Source organism: Mchenga conophoros, linkage group LG22, assembly GCF_057382185.1.
Source record: "Mchenga conophoros isolate Kocher_MC1m ecotype Shallow Benthic linkage group LG22, M_conophoros_male_GT1.1, whole genome shotgun sequence".
Classification (NCBI taxonomy): Eukaryota; Metazoa; Chordata; class Actinopteri; order Cichliformes; family Cichlidae; genus Mchenga; species Mchenga conophoros.
The window spans coordinates 10,688,131-10,705,506 of record NC_140546.1 but is presented as its reverse complement, the minus strand read 5'-3'; the positions used below and the strand labels follow the sequence as shown (position 1 = coordinate 10,705,506).

Below are 17,376 nucleotides of genomic sequence, written 5' to 3'. Positions count from 1 at the left end.
CATTGTGAAATAAAGTGTTTCTAACATAGATCGTATATGTTTAGACAGCTTTGAATTTTAGGCACAGCAGCTTACTGACTTCAGAAATCTTCCATCAGGTGATAAATTACTACAAGAGCTGGTTATTGTGATTTTCTGAGTAAAATTTCTGTCAGTCTGTGATACTCTGAATGTTCAACAGATTGTAAACATGTAAATCCTGGTAGAAAAATACTTCATAACTATGTTTTTTGTCGTTATTATTATTATTAGGATCCTATTAAAGCTGGTTGTAAGAAGTTTTCAGTGGTTCTCTTGAACGCGACTACCTACAGAAAACGCTGTGCGGGGTTAAAGTGCAGAACGACAAAGCTTCCTCCACTTTGTGCTTGTAATTCCTCCTCATTTGTTTCTTTTTCACTTTTCTGTCAGATCTTTCTCTCTCTTTTTTTCTTTATTTAGAAGTCCCAAGAATATTGGACCAGTCATCCCGATAAGTTGGCACTCTTAACACATGTTTAATTAAGTCTCTTCCACAAGATCGTGCGGTGGGTTTTCTTGCTCAAAAACCTCCCTTATTCGTGCTACGCAGACTTCTGCAGCCACATCCGTCTCCTTGGAGAGCTGGTACAGGCTGAGGAAGCCATGTGGGAGGTCCTTCGCCACTGTCAGACTCACAGGTTGGCCCATGTCTCGAAGCTTCTTGGCAAACATCACAGAGTCGTCCAGCAGGGCATCGAGAGCAGAGGCCTGCGTGGGAGGAAGAGTCAATTCAAATTCTGCTGTGAGTAATAGACTGCAGTTCAACTCACACTGGACTTTATGAGGAGAAATCAAGTAAGCTAAATGTTAAAAGTGCCTTTTGTATCTAGTACATTTTCTAGAGCATCTGTCCCGTTGAGCCACTGTGTGACTCAGCTACCAATGATCTGTGAGTGCTACATATTGTCTCAAATGACAATCTCGAAGCACATGTGATTGGACCTCTGCCTGTGGTCAAATTTTCTCCTCGTTCCTCTCACAAAACTTTTCTTTTACCCTTTCTAAATGTATCTAAATGTGTTCCATGTGCCTCCCTGTTCTGCAGCCTTTTGAGCCAGCCACAGCAATAAAGTTGCTTTAGAAACACTCTCTTGTTATGTCTTTCTGCTGGAGTCATAATCAATGTTTTTCTATTCCACCTATTTTTTTCTGTTCAGGCGAGAGATCTGGGGCTCATCCCAACTGTCATAGGACAGAGACAGGGTACACAATAGACAGTCTGTCAAAAGACTAACACAATAGCCCTTTTCCAGTGGTACCTACTCAGTTCGGCTCAACTCAGTTTTTAGGGTTTTCCAATAAGTGATAGTACTTGGTAACAGGTACTTTAAGTACCTGCTCAACCGGGATTTCAAATGAGCGAAGTTGATCTGAAAAGGTGACGTCAATGGACTGCATGCCACTGATTGTCCAATCAATGGCATCACTCAATGAGTCATGAGAGCAACTCCTTCACAAAAAAACAAAACCAGCATTTCGAAGACCAGAATAAAAACGAACAATGTGGCTCATACGTCAGACAAAAAGCAATACACAGAGCAGTAGGTACAGTGGCTTGCAAAAGTATTCGGCCCCCTTGAACTTTCCCACATTTTGTCACATTACAGCCACAAACATGAATCAATTTTATTGGAATTCCACGTGAAAGACCAACACAAAGTGGTGCACACGTGAGAAGTGGAACGAAAATCATACATGATTCCAAACATTTTTGTTTTTACAAATAAATAACTGCAAAGTGGGGTGTGCGTAATTATTCAGCCCCCTTTGGTCTGAGTGCAGCCAGTTGCCCATAGACGTTGCCTGATGAGTGCTAATGACTAAATGTGCACCTGTGTGTGATCTAATGTCAGTACAAATACAGCTGCTCTGTGATGGCCTCAGAGGTTGTCTAAGAGAATATTGGGAGCGACAACACCATGAAGTCCAAAGAACACACCAGACAGGTCAGAGATAAAGTTATTGAGAAATTTAAAGCAGGCTTAGGCTACAAAAAGATTTCCCAAGCCTTGAACATCCCACGGAGCACTGTTCAAGCCATCATTCAGAAATGGAAGGAGTATGGCACAACTGTAAACCTACCAAGACAAGGCCGTCCACCTAAACTCACAGGCCGAACAAGGAGAGCGCTGATCAGAAATGCAGCCAAGAGGCCCATGGTGACTCTGGATGAGCTGCAGAGATCTACAGCTCAGGTGGGGGAATCTGTCCATAGGACAACTATTAGCCGTGCACTGCACAAAGTTGGCCTTTATGGAAGAGTGGCAAGAAGAAAGCCATTGTTAACAGAAAACCATAAGAAGTCCTGTTTTCAGTTTGCCACAAGCCATGTGGTCCATCTAATCTGACTGAGCTGGAGCTGTTTTGCAAAGAAGAATGGGCAAGGATTTCAGTCTCTAAATGTGCAAAGCTGGTAGAGACAAACCCTAAAAGACTGCCAGCTGTAATTGCAGCAAAAGGTGGTTCTACAAAGTATTGACTCAGGGGGGCTGATTAATTACGCACACCCAACTTTGCAGTTATTTATTTGTAAAAAATGTTTGGAATCATGTATGATTTTCGTTCCACTTCTCTCGTGTACACCACTTTGTTGGTCTTTCACGTGGAATTCCAATAAAATTGCTGTAATGTGACAAAGTTCAAGGGGGCCGAATACTTCTGCAAGCCACTGTATACCATATCGTCTCGATGTCCTCCATTGTCACTTGTTGTTTGTGTCAGACACAGATGACATCACAGGACTTTTCTCAAGTTGAGTCAAGGCGAGCAGAGAAGGCACTAGTGGAAAAGAGGCAACAGACCCGCTCATCGATCTAACCCCATGCATGGAGAACCAGTCAAGAAGGCCACCGCTAGTAAGCAGTGACTGAACTTCAAAATAAAAGTGTGGGGATTGTTGTTATCCACTGGTTAGAGTGATAATTAAGTAAAGAAAAACATTAGTTTCAAATATACTTTGGGCAGCCTTTAGTATACATGGGCGAATATATGTATACACCCATGTATACTGGATGTCTATGAGTGTGAAGCCCATGGGCAAAACTGATCAACTAAAGAAAAAGACAGAGGTGTCTATTGTGTGACAACAAATCGAGTTTTATGGCTAGAAATTCCAAAAGTTGCCCAAATCCTAATCTAAACATGAACTCTTTCCATCTCCTTTCTTACCACTATGTGCACAGGTGGCAGGCCTTTCAGCATGCTGTTGGGAGCCAGCAGGGGTGACACAAATGGATTCTTTATAACTGGACAGGATGTTGGGTTAACCATAGCAAGAGACTCAGAGCGCAGAGGCTCAAAGCCTTGTGGGTAACAAAGCTGAGCTCCAGAGTTGGGTACGGAAGCTTGGTTGGACATGTGGGTTTCAGTCTGTCTCTGTGAAGACGAGCGGGAGAGCGAGCGACCTGAAGTCCGCCTTGGGTCCAGAAAGGACTGGATCCAGTTAGAGGCACCCTGAGTGAGATCACTGAGCAGCATGGCCGTGTCTCTACTCAGAGTGCTCAGAGTGCTGCTCCCCATTGCAGGCTGCACCGTCTGGTAGTCTATACCTGAGAGGATACCAACGTTTAGTCAGCAGAGGAAACAGCAACCGTAAAGAAAAACAAACAACAAAAACAAAAAACCCACACACGAGTCTGGCACACACTTGTGAATTATTAGAGAATATCCACTGAACTACAAATCAGCAGATATGCCCAATACCTAAGAGTTTTACAAGTACTTTTTAAGGTACTTTAAAAAGAGGGTGTTCTATTGCTTATACATGAGAAGAATTTGTCACATATGAACTGAGGCTTTCTGTATCCAGCTCAATCCCACAGTCCAAAAACATGCTATTAGTGATTTTAAAGTGGCCATGGATGAGAGGTAGATAGAGGGTTTGACTGTGTAACTATACAGAGCACTGTATGGTTATAAGAGGGTTGTATTTCAAAGTCTTTTCAGCGGTTAGTAAGTTGTACTTGAGAAAAACAACTGAAAAAACAGCTTCAGAAGCACTTGGTATTAAATCCACCGAACATCTATTGAATAACTCTTGGATTATCTTTGACAGAGACCTTCTGCTTCAGTCTCAAATATAACTGATGATCGTGAACAGTTGTATCACAACTACTACCCAACTACAACTTTGAGACTTTATTCCAGTAAGTCTTCTCATTTTCACCTTGATTTAAATCTAGATGTACTATTGTCTGTATACCAATAGAGTCTTGGGGGATTACAACACTCAGTCTCTTTTTGACCCTGAAACACTTCTTGGGTGCAGCTGGGTGCAAGAAGACAAACGCAACAAGTGCCATCGTTAAAAAAACAACAACTCAGGAACCTAAAAGAAACCAGATGAAGAACAGCAAAACAAATGTAAGATATGTGAAATATGAGCATTAATGGATTGGTGAGGCTGTGCTGGCTTTATCTTTTGGCTTATTACGCCAGTAATGAAGTCAGAGAATGAGAGGCAGTGGTGGAGTGAGCCAAAAAATAAATAAAGAGAGGGAGCAGTGTCAGTAAAAACAAAGCGGTGAATCATAAAAATAATGCGTTATTTTCAGACTGTTTTACAGCAGTTACATTCCAGAGCACTAATAAACACACCCAGATCTCTGCTGCTCATAACTGACGAGCAGGCTTCATCACGTCTGCTGCAGCTCCTTTGTGTGTATCAACCGTCACATTGACATTCAGCTCTAAAATGCATTGAGACAGCCAGGATGTAATCTGCTCTGTACGTTTTTAATAATAGATTCTGTGATTCGTCTCTACGCCGGCTGACTAATTTGCCTATACAAGCCTTCAAATTTTAGCCAAAATGATCTTTTTAAAAGTTAATTATCTGGAAATGATCAGAAAGCAGATCAAACTTCCAGAGTACCAGTGCTGGTTTTTGTTACTCTGCATCACAGACATTAAATTGGTGCAGGGCTGCTAGTATATCCCATGATATTGATGCTTATAGAAAAAAAATGTGCTTTTGGCTTTAGATTGTGACACTTGGATTAAGTGTAAAATTGTTTGGTTCCAGTTTTTAACAGAGCTTAAGGTTGTTTATTAAGTAGGTATATCCTGAATCTATGACGGCTACAACTTACATGAGGATGTAACTTGTAAATATATTTACAGATATTAAGGAAAATGTTTGCATGGCTTCATTAAATATACCAAATTATACCCAGTCTGCCCAGTCTGCCAGCAGACTCAGCTCAACTCAGTTCTCTTTATATAGTGCCATATTACAGCAACAGTTACCTCAAGGCGCTTTACATTGTTTTTGTAGGCTAAACCCCAACAATAATACAGAGAAAACAGCGAAAACCCAACAATCAGATGTCCCCTATGAGCAAGCGCTTTGGCGACACTGGAAAGGAAAAACTCCCTTTTAACAGGAAGAAACCTCTGGCAGAATGAGGCTCAGGGAGGGGCGGCCATTGTTGAAATGATGTCTTTATTTCCCGGTTTAAAAATGGTTGTGGTATGACAGCAAAAGCAGAACCACATATAGTACAGGTCCACTCAGACAAAGCATGAAACACTTATATTATTAGAATGATGGTGATAAATACATGTCTTTGTTTTTGGTAATTAACAACAAGTGAACAACAGGTCACATGACTGAAACCTTCCAGTTTTTGCTTTGGCAGTTATGCGTGGCTGACAACAGGAAGACATCTAGGCGGTGCAATGAAGATTAAATCGAAGGTAGACACGGATTTTGTTTTTAGTACATGCTTAATTAGAAGTTTGACAGGGCAGACAAATCGTAAGTTTTTCCTCCCGCATTTGACGGTTTATACATAAATCCTCTTAATATTCCGTGTTCTTGTCAGGTGGCACCTGGATGTACTTGTGTTAAATGATCTGTAAAACAACACACCTGATCTCCATGCAGGCACACACGCCCTGCACACACACATACCTGCATAAGCATTAATGCACTTGGTGAGTACACCTAGAGGCAACAGCGGGTCAATGAGAGTGAGCAGGCGGGAGGGTGAAGCATCGGTGGTGAGCAAAGTGGCGGGGTAGGCGGCCATAATGCCATCAGGGATTCGGATGCCGGTGGATATGGCCTTCATGGACACGGTGATGCAGAGATTCCCTCCAGCACTGTCGCCTGCCAGACAAACTCGCTCTGCAGTGGAGCCTGACAATAAAAACAAAAATAATTCCCACAATAATTCTTTGGGGCCATGGCTGCAGATTCAGATGTGCTGTTGTGATATTTTTAAACTGTAAAAATACTTCCTGCCATGATTTTGTCAATCTAGTGCTCAATCTACTACTTGCAGTAAATGCAGTCATTTATGTGTGGTGTACTGTTGTGTACTTTTTTTAACTTAAGATATCTCAGACTATTTATCATCTGTTTTTAAATTAATCTCTCATGAGAAAAAATTAAACAAGAGAAAATTCCTAAAGTATAAAAAGTAGAGAGTGGGGTAAAGGATGATTTTATGGCTTTCTTGGCTTTGGGGTTCATGAACAGTTTCAAAAATTCTCAGAAAAACTTATAAGAAAGACGAAATTTGAAAAAAATAGGTCATTATGGACTGGTTTTACTGGTTTGCCCCACTTTAAATCAAATTAGGCAACATGTGGTCCATGAATTACAATGAGTTTAGCTTTACAGTAAGATAACACACACTGACCCAGCAGGTGACAGTTATTCAGTGCCCAGCAGTAGGCGTAAAAACATTCCTCTAGAGCTCTGGGAAAGGGTGCTTCAGGTGACAGAGAGTAGTCGACGGAGAGGACCGGGACATTCAGCTCCTTCGACCAGCTGCGAAGATAGTTCTGCAACACGAGTGGGTTAAAAGGCATGCGATTAATTTATTTTCACAGGAATGCAAGATCTAGTGCTACCTGTTACTATTATTATCATTGGAATTTGAGTAGAATTAATCAGAACAGCTATGACAGATAAAAAAGAAAAAAGTCTGTCTTCTGTTTTGTACCTCGTGAGATTTCGAAGTCTGGGCCACAAAGCCCCCTCCATGGAAGTGGATGAGCAGCCAGGGGGAGCGAGGCTGTTTCTGTACCCAGGGCAGATGGGTGGAGATGGGGGGAGGCTTAGCACGGGACAAAACTAGAAGCTCTTCACTGTCCTGTAAAGTGAAAGGATGAGGAATGAGATCATAAAATAAAGGAAACAAAGCAATCAAGTCTTTTAACAGAAGTCATCTTTCAGCATGTGTACAATCACATTTTTGCAGCTCTCTAATGAAAACCTTGAATATTTCCCCTGTGCTCATTTTTCATTGCCCATCCATAAGCAAATTTTACTGGTTACTAAAATAGCTCTACTAGTTTTATCCAATCTCAAAAACACATAATACAAAAAATACAGAATTTATTTACTGCGCTTATTCTGTAAAAAGTCTGATCCTCACCATATTGGTCAGTCGTGTCAACAACTGTATTTACATATTATAGTCTTTTAAATGCCTTCTCTACATAAAATGTCTTTTTTCTTCTTCTTCTACTCTACGAGTTGTTGACCTTCACCTGTCCTTCTCGGAGTTCATAGGAGATCAGACGCATGTGGACTGGCCCGGGGCCCCAGTGAGCTATTGGAGGTGACACGGTGACAGAGAGCCTGGGGTCGGAGGCCAGAGGAAGGCGTAGAGTGACTGGAGGCACGGTCATGGTGAAGTTTACTTGCACTTGTTTGGAGGCTATTCTGTTGAAGCCCTGAAAAGAGTAAGAAATGGAAGAAAGTTCAAATGCTGAAGATAACTTTAGGTAAAAGACAAGCAAAAGAAGGAGTCTGTGATTCTGCCTACTGTTAATAGGCCGGACTCTGTGAGGTTCCAGAAGGACTTCCAGAACTGCATGTCCAGATTCTGGGTAATGCGCTCAAACTCAGCGCCCCGGAGCTCTGGATCAATAACATACTTCCCTGATGTGAGGAGAGACAAGGCTGCTGTTCCTAAAGGAGGACAGATACTTATTTTAAAGATGGTTAAAGGTAGGGCTGCTCGATTATGGCAAAAATGATAATCACGATTATTTTCACTGAAATTGAGATCACGATTATTTGACGATATTTATTTAACCCTTTAAGACCTACTATAGAACCAAGTCCACCAGAGCTTATATTATTTTTTTTACATGCTGTAGTGCCATTTGTGGGAGCATTTCAAGTTGCTATACATCAATACAACTGTTATAGCCCATATTTTAATAATATGTATGCATTAAGTCCATAGTAATTACATAAATTGCAAAAAAGTGCAATAAACTACAAAAAAAATTGAAAATCGTTTTTGTTTTGTTTACATATATTTCTACTTGGAGAAATTTAAGAGGTTTATCCCTCAAAACTTTAAATACAATAAAGTTGCAAAAAAATAGTTTCCCACCACAGGAAATTTATTTTGAGTGTCTTCATAGTTTTATTTTGGAGATACAGCAATTTTTATATACTGCAGGAAAAACAAAAAACAATCCTATGATGCAAATTTGCAAAGAAAACAGCATGTGCATCATTTCACTGTGGGAAGTGTTATGAACAGCTGATAGGAACGGCAAAGCGTGTTTCTGGAATATTATGTTTTTGTTCCTGCAAGCGCTTTTTATGCAGTTTTTGCAAAGCTATATGTGGAAGGAAATCGTGACCGAGGACAAGCTGATGGCATCAGATGTAAGTACAACTCCTCCGGTTTCATATGCAAAACAAATTATTGCGCTAGCTTACACGGTTCAGGTTCTACAGGGATTTAAAAATAGTTACACAAAACAGAGCGTGCTGCTCTGACCGGCTTTAAAGGGTTAACAATGACTTTAAAAAATAATATAAAATAGTGTGCAACACCACTGAAGTTTTTTTTTTTTTTTTAACTCTCTTTTCAACCAACGGCAGTCACTCTCCAAATAACTTCTGCTTAGCTTTCCGAGCTTCCCTCGGGTCCTCTTAATCAGCGGTCTCCACCCTTTTTTGCGCCACGGACCGGTTTATGCCCGACAATATTTTCACAGACGGCCTTTAAGGTGTCGCGGATAAATGAGGGAGGGGCTAATAATCGGCTCAGTCATTTTTAATGATCGTTGAAAGCCCAGATCGTAATCGTGATTAAAATTCGATTAATTGAGCAGCCCTAGTTAAAGGTAAAAATGCCCATTCAGAAGAAGGAAATGTAACTTTTGACAACATCCTAAATAAAATAAAAAAAACCTCACCTAAGCCTGACTGTTGTTTACCATAGGTTTCTCCATATGAAACCATACTTATGACAACAGTCTGCAGGAACGGGCGAATGGAAGGGGAGTACTGTGAAACAAAATAAGAGGGGCATTTAATAAATACATTCAAAAGACAGGGCTCTTACTTATTTTTAAGTATTAATTACCACCACAAAACATAAGAGACTTGTGTGAAAGACCTAGGGATCGGTTCACCCTGCCTGGGACAGGGTTACCAGAGGCTCGCCCTGGAACCAGGCCCAGGAGCATCTGGTGGCTGGGCCTTAGTTCATGGGGCCCAGTGTAAACTTGCCTAATCTGCATATAGTAAGCGTAATGAGCCTATATTACAGTACTTAATGATAGTCTGTGAAGCCTTTGCTTTTATTTCTAAATAATAAAAATAAATGTAATTTAAGCTGCCAGAAATTAAATCGCAGTTAAAATCCTTGTCATGTTTTTATTAGGGGAAAAGTCTAAAACCTACTGCAGGGCTGCAGGTGGCAGAATTGACAAATCAAACCAACAAAAAAATATATATATATAATAAAACAAAGTTGATTACAAATATGTCTCCACTGTTGGCTGACCTGAAAGCCCAGACAGCGGCCGTAGAAACACGCTTTGTGCATGGAGGAGTACTCCTGCACAAAGCTGCGGCTCAGGTCCTTGTCCTGCAGGGAGTACAGCTGGCCGCAGTCGTTGTCGTTGATCAGCTGCTGGGCGAGATGGAGAAGAGCTCGGAGCTGGCAAAGGGCGCTGCAGTACGCCTCCATCTCAGACGTGTTGTGGTCAACCCTGAAGAAGGGGTTGCTGTAACTGGAGGCAATGTAACGGGCTTTGTGGATGATGTGCAAAAGGCAAGCCTCCAAGACCTGAAAGAAACAACAGGATGAGAGGTTGGAAGGCATACATGAAATGCACATGTTTATTATGGCTTTTCATGAAATATAGTTAATTTTAAAAAAGGCTCTCATGCAGCCCAATCACACACTGAGATGATGGGCTTTTTATATCTGTAGTGATTATTATAACATTTATGATGTGCTCCAAAACCTATGAAAATTTAAGATTGTTTTAATCTTGGTTCAATCTTGGTACCTACTGTATAAACTTAAGGAAGAACTACATTTCACAGTAGTGTAACCACCAAACCTTAAACCACACAGGAAGTCAACCATTTTTAAACCATTAAAGAATTTTGTGGTTGTTTTCCAATTTGCAGAGTTTGTACTTTAACCCTTTAAAGCCGGTCGGAGCGGGCACGCTCCGTTTTGCGTAACTATTTTTAAAACCCTGTAGAACCGGAACCGCGTAAGCTAGCGCAATAATTTTTTTGCATATAAAACCGGAGGAGTTGTACTTACATCTTATGCCATCAGCTTGTCCTAGGTCACGTTTTCCTTCCACATAAAGCTTTGCAAAAATTGCATAAAAAGCGCTTGCAGGAACAAAAACATAATATTCCAGAAACAGGCTTTGCCGATCCAATCAGCTGTTAATAACACTTCCTACATTGACGTCAGCGCGAACTATCGCATGTCCGCCATTACCTGCCCGTAACCGGAAGTGACGTCATTTTCACAGAAAATGTAGTTTTTTATTTATAGGCCTTATAAGCCTATACTGGTGTTTTTAAAAGTCATGTTAGACTTCATGCTTTTCTGAATAGTTTCTGGGATGCCTAGAACTCAAATTGAACTGCTTTAAATCGTTTATTTTGATGCACATGCTGTTTTCTTTGCAAATTTGCATTATAGGATTTATTTTAGTTTCTTCTGCAGTAAATAAAAATTGGTGTATCTCAAAAATAAAATTATGAAGACACTCAAAATAAATTTCCTGTTGTTGTAAACTTTTTTTTGCAACTTTTTTGTATTTAAAGTTTTGAGGGATAAGCCTCTTAAATTTCTCGAAGTAGAAATATATGTAAAAAAAACAAAAACGATTTTCAATTATTTTGTAGTTTATTGCACTTTTTTGCAATTTATGTAGTTACTATGGACTTAATGCATACATATTATTAAAATTTGGGCTATAACAGTTGTATTGATGTATAGCAACTTGAAATATTCCCTAAAATGGCTCCACAGCATGTAAAAATATAAAGTAAGCTCTGGCGGACTTGGTTCTATGGTAGGTCTTAAAGGGTTAACTCACTGCAGACAATTAATCAGACTGATATCATATTTTGTCAGTCTTCTACAGACTTTTGCATTACTTAGTTTGTTTGTTAATTGTTAATTTGTTTTATTCCTATGCACAATGTCTACTATTTCTCATGCTTTAGGAGTGTCTGTATAACTCAAGATATCAACAGATTTTTTTTAAATTTAAGGTTTACACATAAAAAAGATCTCCTGAACTGAATTGATATTTTTATATTGTTGCTGAATTTCTATAAACTTGAAAAAAAAAAAAAACTCAAATGAAAAACCTAAATGGAAAAATATGTTAACTCAGCAAAAACAATAAGGTCCAACCCTCCCATTATCCTGAACTCGATAAGCAGAAGAAAATGGATAAATAGATCAATAAAAATGAGTGAATCTGTACTTGAATCATGTGAACCCCACACTTCTAATATTTGCAGAAATACAAATATTAAAATGTTGTTGTTGTTAAAATGCAATAACCTACAATCTAATAAACAGATTTTTTTCTAATGATTTAAACCAAAGATGTGAAAAACCAAACACACTGTTAGTCACATAACACACACGGTCCAGCCACCGTCATACCTTGACCAGCGTGCGGTAGCCATTCCCGGGTGTTTGTGCATCAAAGTCATAATGGTGATAGACGGCGGTGAAGCTGGTTACTACAGGCTCCAGGGCTCGACCATGTTCCTGAATCTGTTTCACACAAGTGACCAGACGCTCAACAGCAGTGTCGTGTGGCAAACGAGAAGGCCCGCAAAAAACAGAGATGTTGTCTTGGCACACTTTCTCCAAGGTTGCAAACACAACCTCGTAATCCATTTCTGGGGCTGTGAAGGAAAGAGAGAGAAAGAAGAAGAGACCGCCGAGTGAAACTTGTCATTCATTTGAAGCTCTCTGTGTCGATACAGCAAACCTCTGATGTGCGCTTTATACATCTAAATAAAAGACTTAGGGGAAGCCCAAAGATCGCAGTGATCTCATTGCCAGTGATTACTCTGTTCAAGGGTTGAAGTTCAACTGACCTCATGAGAGCAGCTGACTGTTATGCAATAAAGAGCAATAAAGATAAGGAGAAAACGTGGCAGTCACAAAATAATAAACAAATCTGTGGAAGACTTCTGTAATGGCAAAGATGGTGCATCTCCAAATGAAAATGAAATGAATTCACGCCCTTTATTATAATATAACTGGGAAGGTATCCAGTAGTGTACTGGCCATTGGGTCTGTGCTGCATCATATTGTCAGCAATTAATCTTGAAAAAAATGTTTAAGTAATATAACAATGTCACGTTGCAACATCTTTGCTGTAACAACACTATTTACCTTCCCTGACAACGACACATTGCATGATGTCTTACATTTGATGATTTAGCTGTGGGTCGGGGAACTCCAGGGCTCAAGGTCCGGTGTCCTCCAGGTTTTAAATGTGTCCTTGATCCAATACAGCCGATTTAAATGGCTAAATTACGTTCACAACACGTTATGAAGTCCTCCAGAGATCTGGTAATGAACTAATCATTTGATTCAGGTGTGTTGACGCAGGGTGAAATCTAAAACCTGCAGGACACCAGACCTTGAGGCTTGGAGTTCAACAACCTCCAACACAGAACTTTGCAAAACATGAAACAAAAAACAAACTTCCAACTAAAAAAGGAAACAAACTACATACACAGGGTTACCCAAAGTGTCGTGGGATTGTCCACCATGGATGCACCAATTCGATTTGGATCTGATACCCATTCAATCCCGACTAACAAAAGCTGGATCGGCTGTCAGTGGTAAAGAGCTGATCTATGGGCCCATCTGTTCACCCGTTATGTTTGCTGTAGCACTTGTTGGAATGCTTTTAATTTTTTATTAGGATTATTTCAATTTAACAGTCATGTGTCATAAAGCAGGAATAGAAACTGCTATCCTGCACTCCACAGTTTAACATGCATCGTCGTGCTACATTAAAAGCCATTGTGGAAATGATCATGGAGACAATGGACCAGTGTGTGTGGTGTGGCTTTACTAAAAAAAGAAAAGTAAAATCTTTCATGTCAGCAGCAGCTGTCAGAGCGCAGAGCCTGCAGCGAAGAGTGAAATCGGGACACCGTGCCAAATGTGGAGATGCTCATAAACACTGAAAGCTTTGTCGCAGTTTTGACACATGGTCGATTGTGTTTTTCCATTTCTGGGCAGCACTCCGTGCCTTAGAGAGATGACCTTTAGGCTTCTCACAATATTTTAATGCTATAAGGGCTGCAGTGTGATGCACATCTGCCTGCAAAGCCCACTAAACAGCAGTTAGAAACAAGCTCGCACAGAGGAAAGGGCTGCAGCTATAGATTATAGTAATCAGCTATTCTATCGCTAATTGAGCAATAATAAATATTCAACAGAGTAAAATGAACTGCTGATTTTTGACATTGCAATATTTTTATTAGTTTCACTGCAATCCACATTTGTCAAAAAAAACCTTACTGCTGTATTTGCGTGCCATATCAAAAACATATTTCTTAAGAAAATATTTTCTTAAATGCAAAATTAAATAATCTGAAGTATGGTGATATTAGATAAAAATAGGTATACATACTTACATTAACAGATGGAAAAATAAGAGTTCTGACATTATTATATCTTCAGGATGAAGTAGATTTGGTGTGTGTTGTCTGTGTGTTTACATGTGGTAGTGAATAAGTGAGTTTGCAAGCCTATAAATGAGCATGTGCAATGAAGAAAAGCGAGTACATCAGCATTCTCAGAACTGAGGCTTAACCTGCGGTTTGATGTAAAATTTCATGGTGCAGAAAAAGTTCTGATGGTGTAGATGCTGATAATGTTAATAATTGATGTTAATAATAATTCAGTGCCCAGCCTTACAGTGCCAGGTCAGTGGCCCATGCAAAACTTTACTGGTTTGCCTTTATTTTTAGATGTTTAAGTAGTTAGTTAACTACTGTGTGTGACTAGCCAAATAGTTGACTAACCGTTGCTACTGTCACTAGTCGGTACCAGATGTAATAGTCATTTAATCTAATTGTTTTATACATTAATTGATACACGATGCCAGTAAATAGTTGTGTCCTAATGTCATGCAACCATCTACTACCAGATGCATATGATGAGAAACGACATTAAATCTGTTAACCTCGGCCTGATTTGTTGTTAACGCTATTATTGCTAGTTCTTTTAAAGGTGAAAAAATTAGATCGCAGATAAACGTATCATGTATGCAGAGGAGTCTAGTCATACATCGAAAGGAGTCAGCTGAGGCCTTCTGGGTAAGCTGGTCCGACCGATGTATGCAGCGGCTGGCCTGGGAACACCTCGACGTTTCCCTTGATAAGCTGGAGGAGGTGGGTGGGGAGAGAGAATTCTCGGCTTCCCTGCTTAGGTTGCTGTCCCCATGACCCAACTTCAGATAAGCAGAAGAAAAAGGATGGATGACTTATCTTTTTGTTATTTTAGATTTGAACTTTCATTGAAGCGGTTGCCATGAATTTTCAAACAGCGTGCAAAAAACACGGCACAAAATCACCCTTTTTAGTCAGGGTTTATTCATTTTTCAGGTGGTAATTTGTCATGTTTTTAACAACCCATTAACATGTTTGCAGTAACATGTTTTTATATCATATTTAACATTAATTTAGTGTTTTTCTTCTTCACTGTCTGGACTACAATGTGCAATGTTTATAAAGCACCATGCAAGGTGCTGCACAGTTAAGCAACATGACTCGTTATTGAAGAATGGGATTAAAGGTTTAAATTGTCTTTGTTTAAAAGGCTTTGGACATAAAACAGTTCCCAAATTTGGCTTTATATCTGAGTGTAAATTTTAGTTTTAGCCTAGTTGGTTAGTCTGGATCAATAACATACTTGCTGATTCGCTGCAGGCCTACAGATAACAAAAACTCTGTTCACTTCCCTTTTCTGAGACTGTTCCCAATGTAAAGGTCAAAGTGAAATTTCAAAGAATCATTCAGCTCCACTGTTTCTTAGAAACACCAGTGGTAACTAGGACCCCAACCACAAATAAACCTCAGTTCTTGGGAACATCATCAGGAAAGTTTATTCCTTATGGCTATACTTCGAAGATCTGTGTAAGTTCTTCGAAAACCCTACAAAAAGAGATCACTTGCACTTCTTTGCATTTTCTTTTTTTCTCCTGTTGAGCTTTTCAGAAGTCTGATCAGACGATTAATCTTATTTTGTGCTTTTAGACACTATTTAGCTGCAGCTCTTGATATTATTTGGCAACCACTGCCTTTCATATGCTGCAGATCCCTTTTCCCCTTCCTTCACAAACTTGAATGAAGCTGCTTTCATGTTAGCCTACTTATCCTCAGCACAGGGCCATCTATCTATGTTTGTCTGTGGAAAAACAACAAAAACTACCTCACAAAAGGGTGGTGCTTGTGGCTCACCATCCATGGCTCCTCACATATGAAACTGCAACTACTTTATCTTTTACATATACATATATTTTAATACTTGCTACTAGTTTATGTTGTCTAAAGGTAGGATTATTACTGCTCATTACTAAATGAGTCCGTTTTGTTTACATTTTAACAACTGGAGTTTAAAATGTAAACGAATATCAATGGACAACGCAATCAACACTTAGACCGAAACAACACCCTAAATTATAATTTCACTCTGCCGCTGGCCAGATGTGAAACGTGACTCACTGTTCCACCTGCAATGGTCCGGTTTTGTGATAATATTACAGTGATTCCGTGTTTCAGTTTCGAAGTTACATAACCAAAACTAAACTAAATGATCATTCATGGCAGCTTGGTGACATCTGTTTAACGATGAGTCCACGCCTCTTTCGACGTGAGCAAACTTGCTTCCCTGCTAAATCTCTTTATTTATCAAAACAAAAAGCCTGGCTTGTCACATGGCAACCCCTTTCAAACTAAACAGCTAACAGTAGCAAACACTTGTCAGCAACAGCGGTAGCAGGCTGCTCTGTCCGCTATCACTATCACTTGTCTTCCCGGACATTGGTTTCACATTTACAGTCTGTATCATTCCGCGTTTTAAACAGCAAACCGGATATCTTAAACGCTGAAAACGCGCCCACTGTCGAAGCTAACAACGAGCAACAGTTTGCTACCGGTGACAACTTCGCCCATAACGCGAAGTTTCGGGACTGTAAGCGCGTCCTCCTCCAATACTGCCAAATGCCACCGTTTACAAACAGATACAACCACCTAAAACGTCGCTAACGTTTGTTTAGCTGGATAACACTGTGCAGATGAGCCTAACACGACAGATGTTATGTTATGTGGGCGGTTATGTGACCTCGTTGTGTAGTAAATGCCTTCACTCACCTTCCCGCATCTTCTTCCTTGATCTTCTGACGATCTCTGTGAGCTCGCCCGCAGAATGCTGGGTAACGTCATGTGAGAAAAGCGCGTTCACGTGTCTACCATGACACCAGTTAGCATTATTATTAATCCACAGGTGGGATAAAAACAAGGATTGTCAATACTGAGCTGCATATTTTGATGCCATGGCAGCCATTATATTATATAATCTGATTTAAATCAAAGTTCTGATGACTAGGACATTTATTCACTATATATTAGTGACAGGACAGTCAGGACAAGCAAGGCAATTGGTGTCTTCCTTGACAAATTACAAAGTAAAGCAATCTCTGTTCTTTCATCTTAGAGGCCTCTACTACTACTATCAAGATAACTTGAGGATTAACCCTGGGTTGTCTTTACTAAAAAAGGTGGCTCACTTCTTATCGGGGTCCCAAAAAGGTTGATTCTGTTCATTTGGACATATCGTTTTTGTAATAGAGTGAATTGTTGCCCTCCAGTATTCAAGAATTTCACAACTAGCGACCAGGATTTAAAAAAAATTTCAGTGTTAAAGAGGCTGTTGAGGGACTGTTCAAACATAAGAAAAAACACTGTGGGTCGTGTTGTCGAATATAATGAATCGAAGGAAGGAATTTTGAGTCATATTTGGAGCAGTTGGAGAAATTGATGTGGGCGAATGATGTTTCCGATGA

General features: G+C 39.9%; 1 protein-coding gene across 2 annotated transcripts; it reads right to left on the bottom strand.

Moving 5' to 3' along the window:
- Positions 1-473: 473 nt before the first annotated feature.
- lipea (lipase, hormone-sensitive a) lies at positions 474-16,762 on the bottom strand. 2 transcript variants are annotated; one of them, XM_085262066.1, is made up of 12 exons: positions 16,685-16,719; positions 14,601-14,763; positions 11,943-12,190; positions 9,792-10,076; positions 9,199-9,289; positions 7,803-7,948; positions 7,525-7,710; positions 6,975-7,124; positions 6,669-6,813; positions 5,936-6,163; positions 3,190-3,569; positions 474-729 (listed from the first exon to the last, which is right to left on the bottom strand). In XM_085262066.1, exons 3-12 carry the CDS (start codon positions 12,180-12,182, stop codon positions 502-504), a joined length of 2,079 nt encoding a protein of 692 aa, XP_085118192.1. In that variant the 5' UTR covers positions 12,183-12,190; positions 14,601-14,763; positions 16,685-16,719; the 3' UTR covers positions 474-501. The 2 variants fall into 2 exon arrangements, with proteins under 2 accessions (XP_085118192.1, XP_085118191.1); XM_085262065.1 differs by lacking the exon at positions 14,601-14,763 and having other exon boundaries at positions 16,685-16,762.
- Between the last annotated feature and the right edge of the window lie 614 nt (positions 16,763-17,376).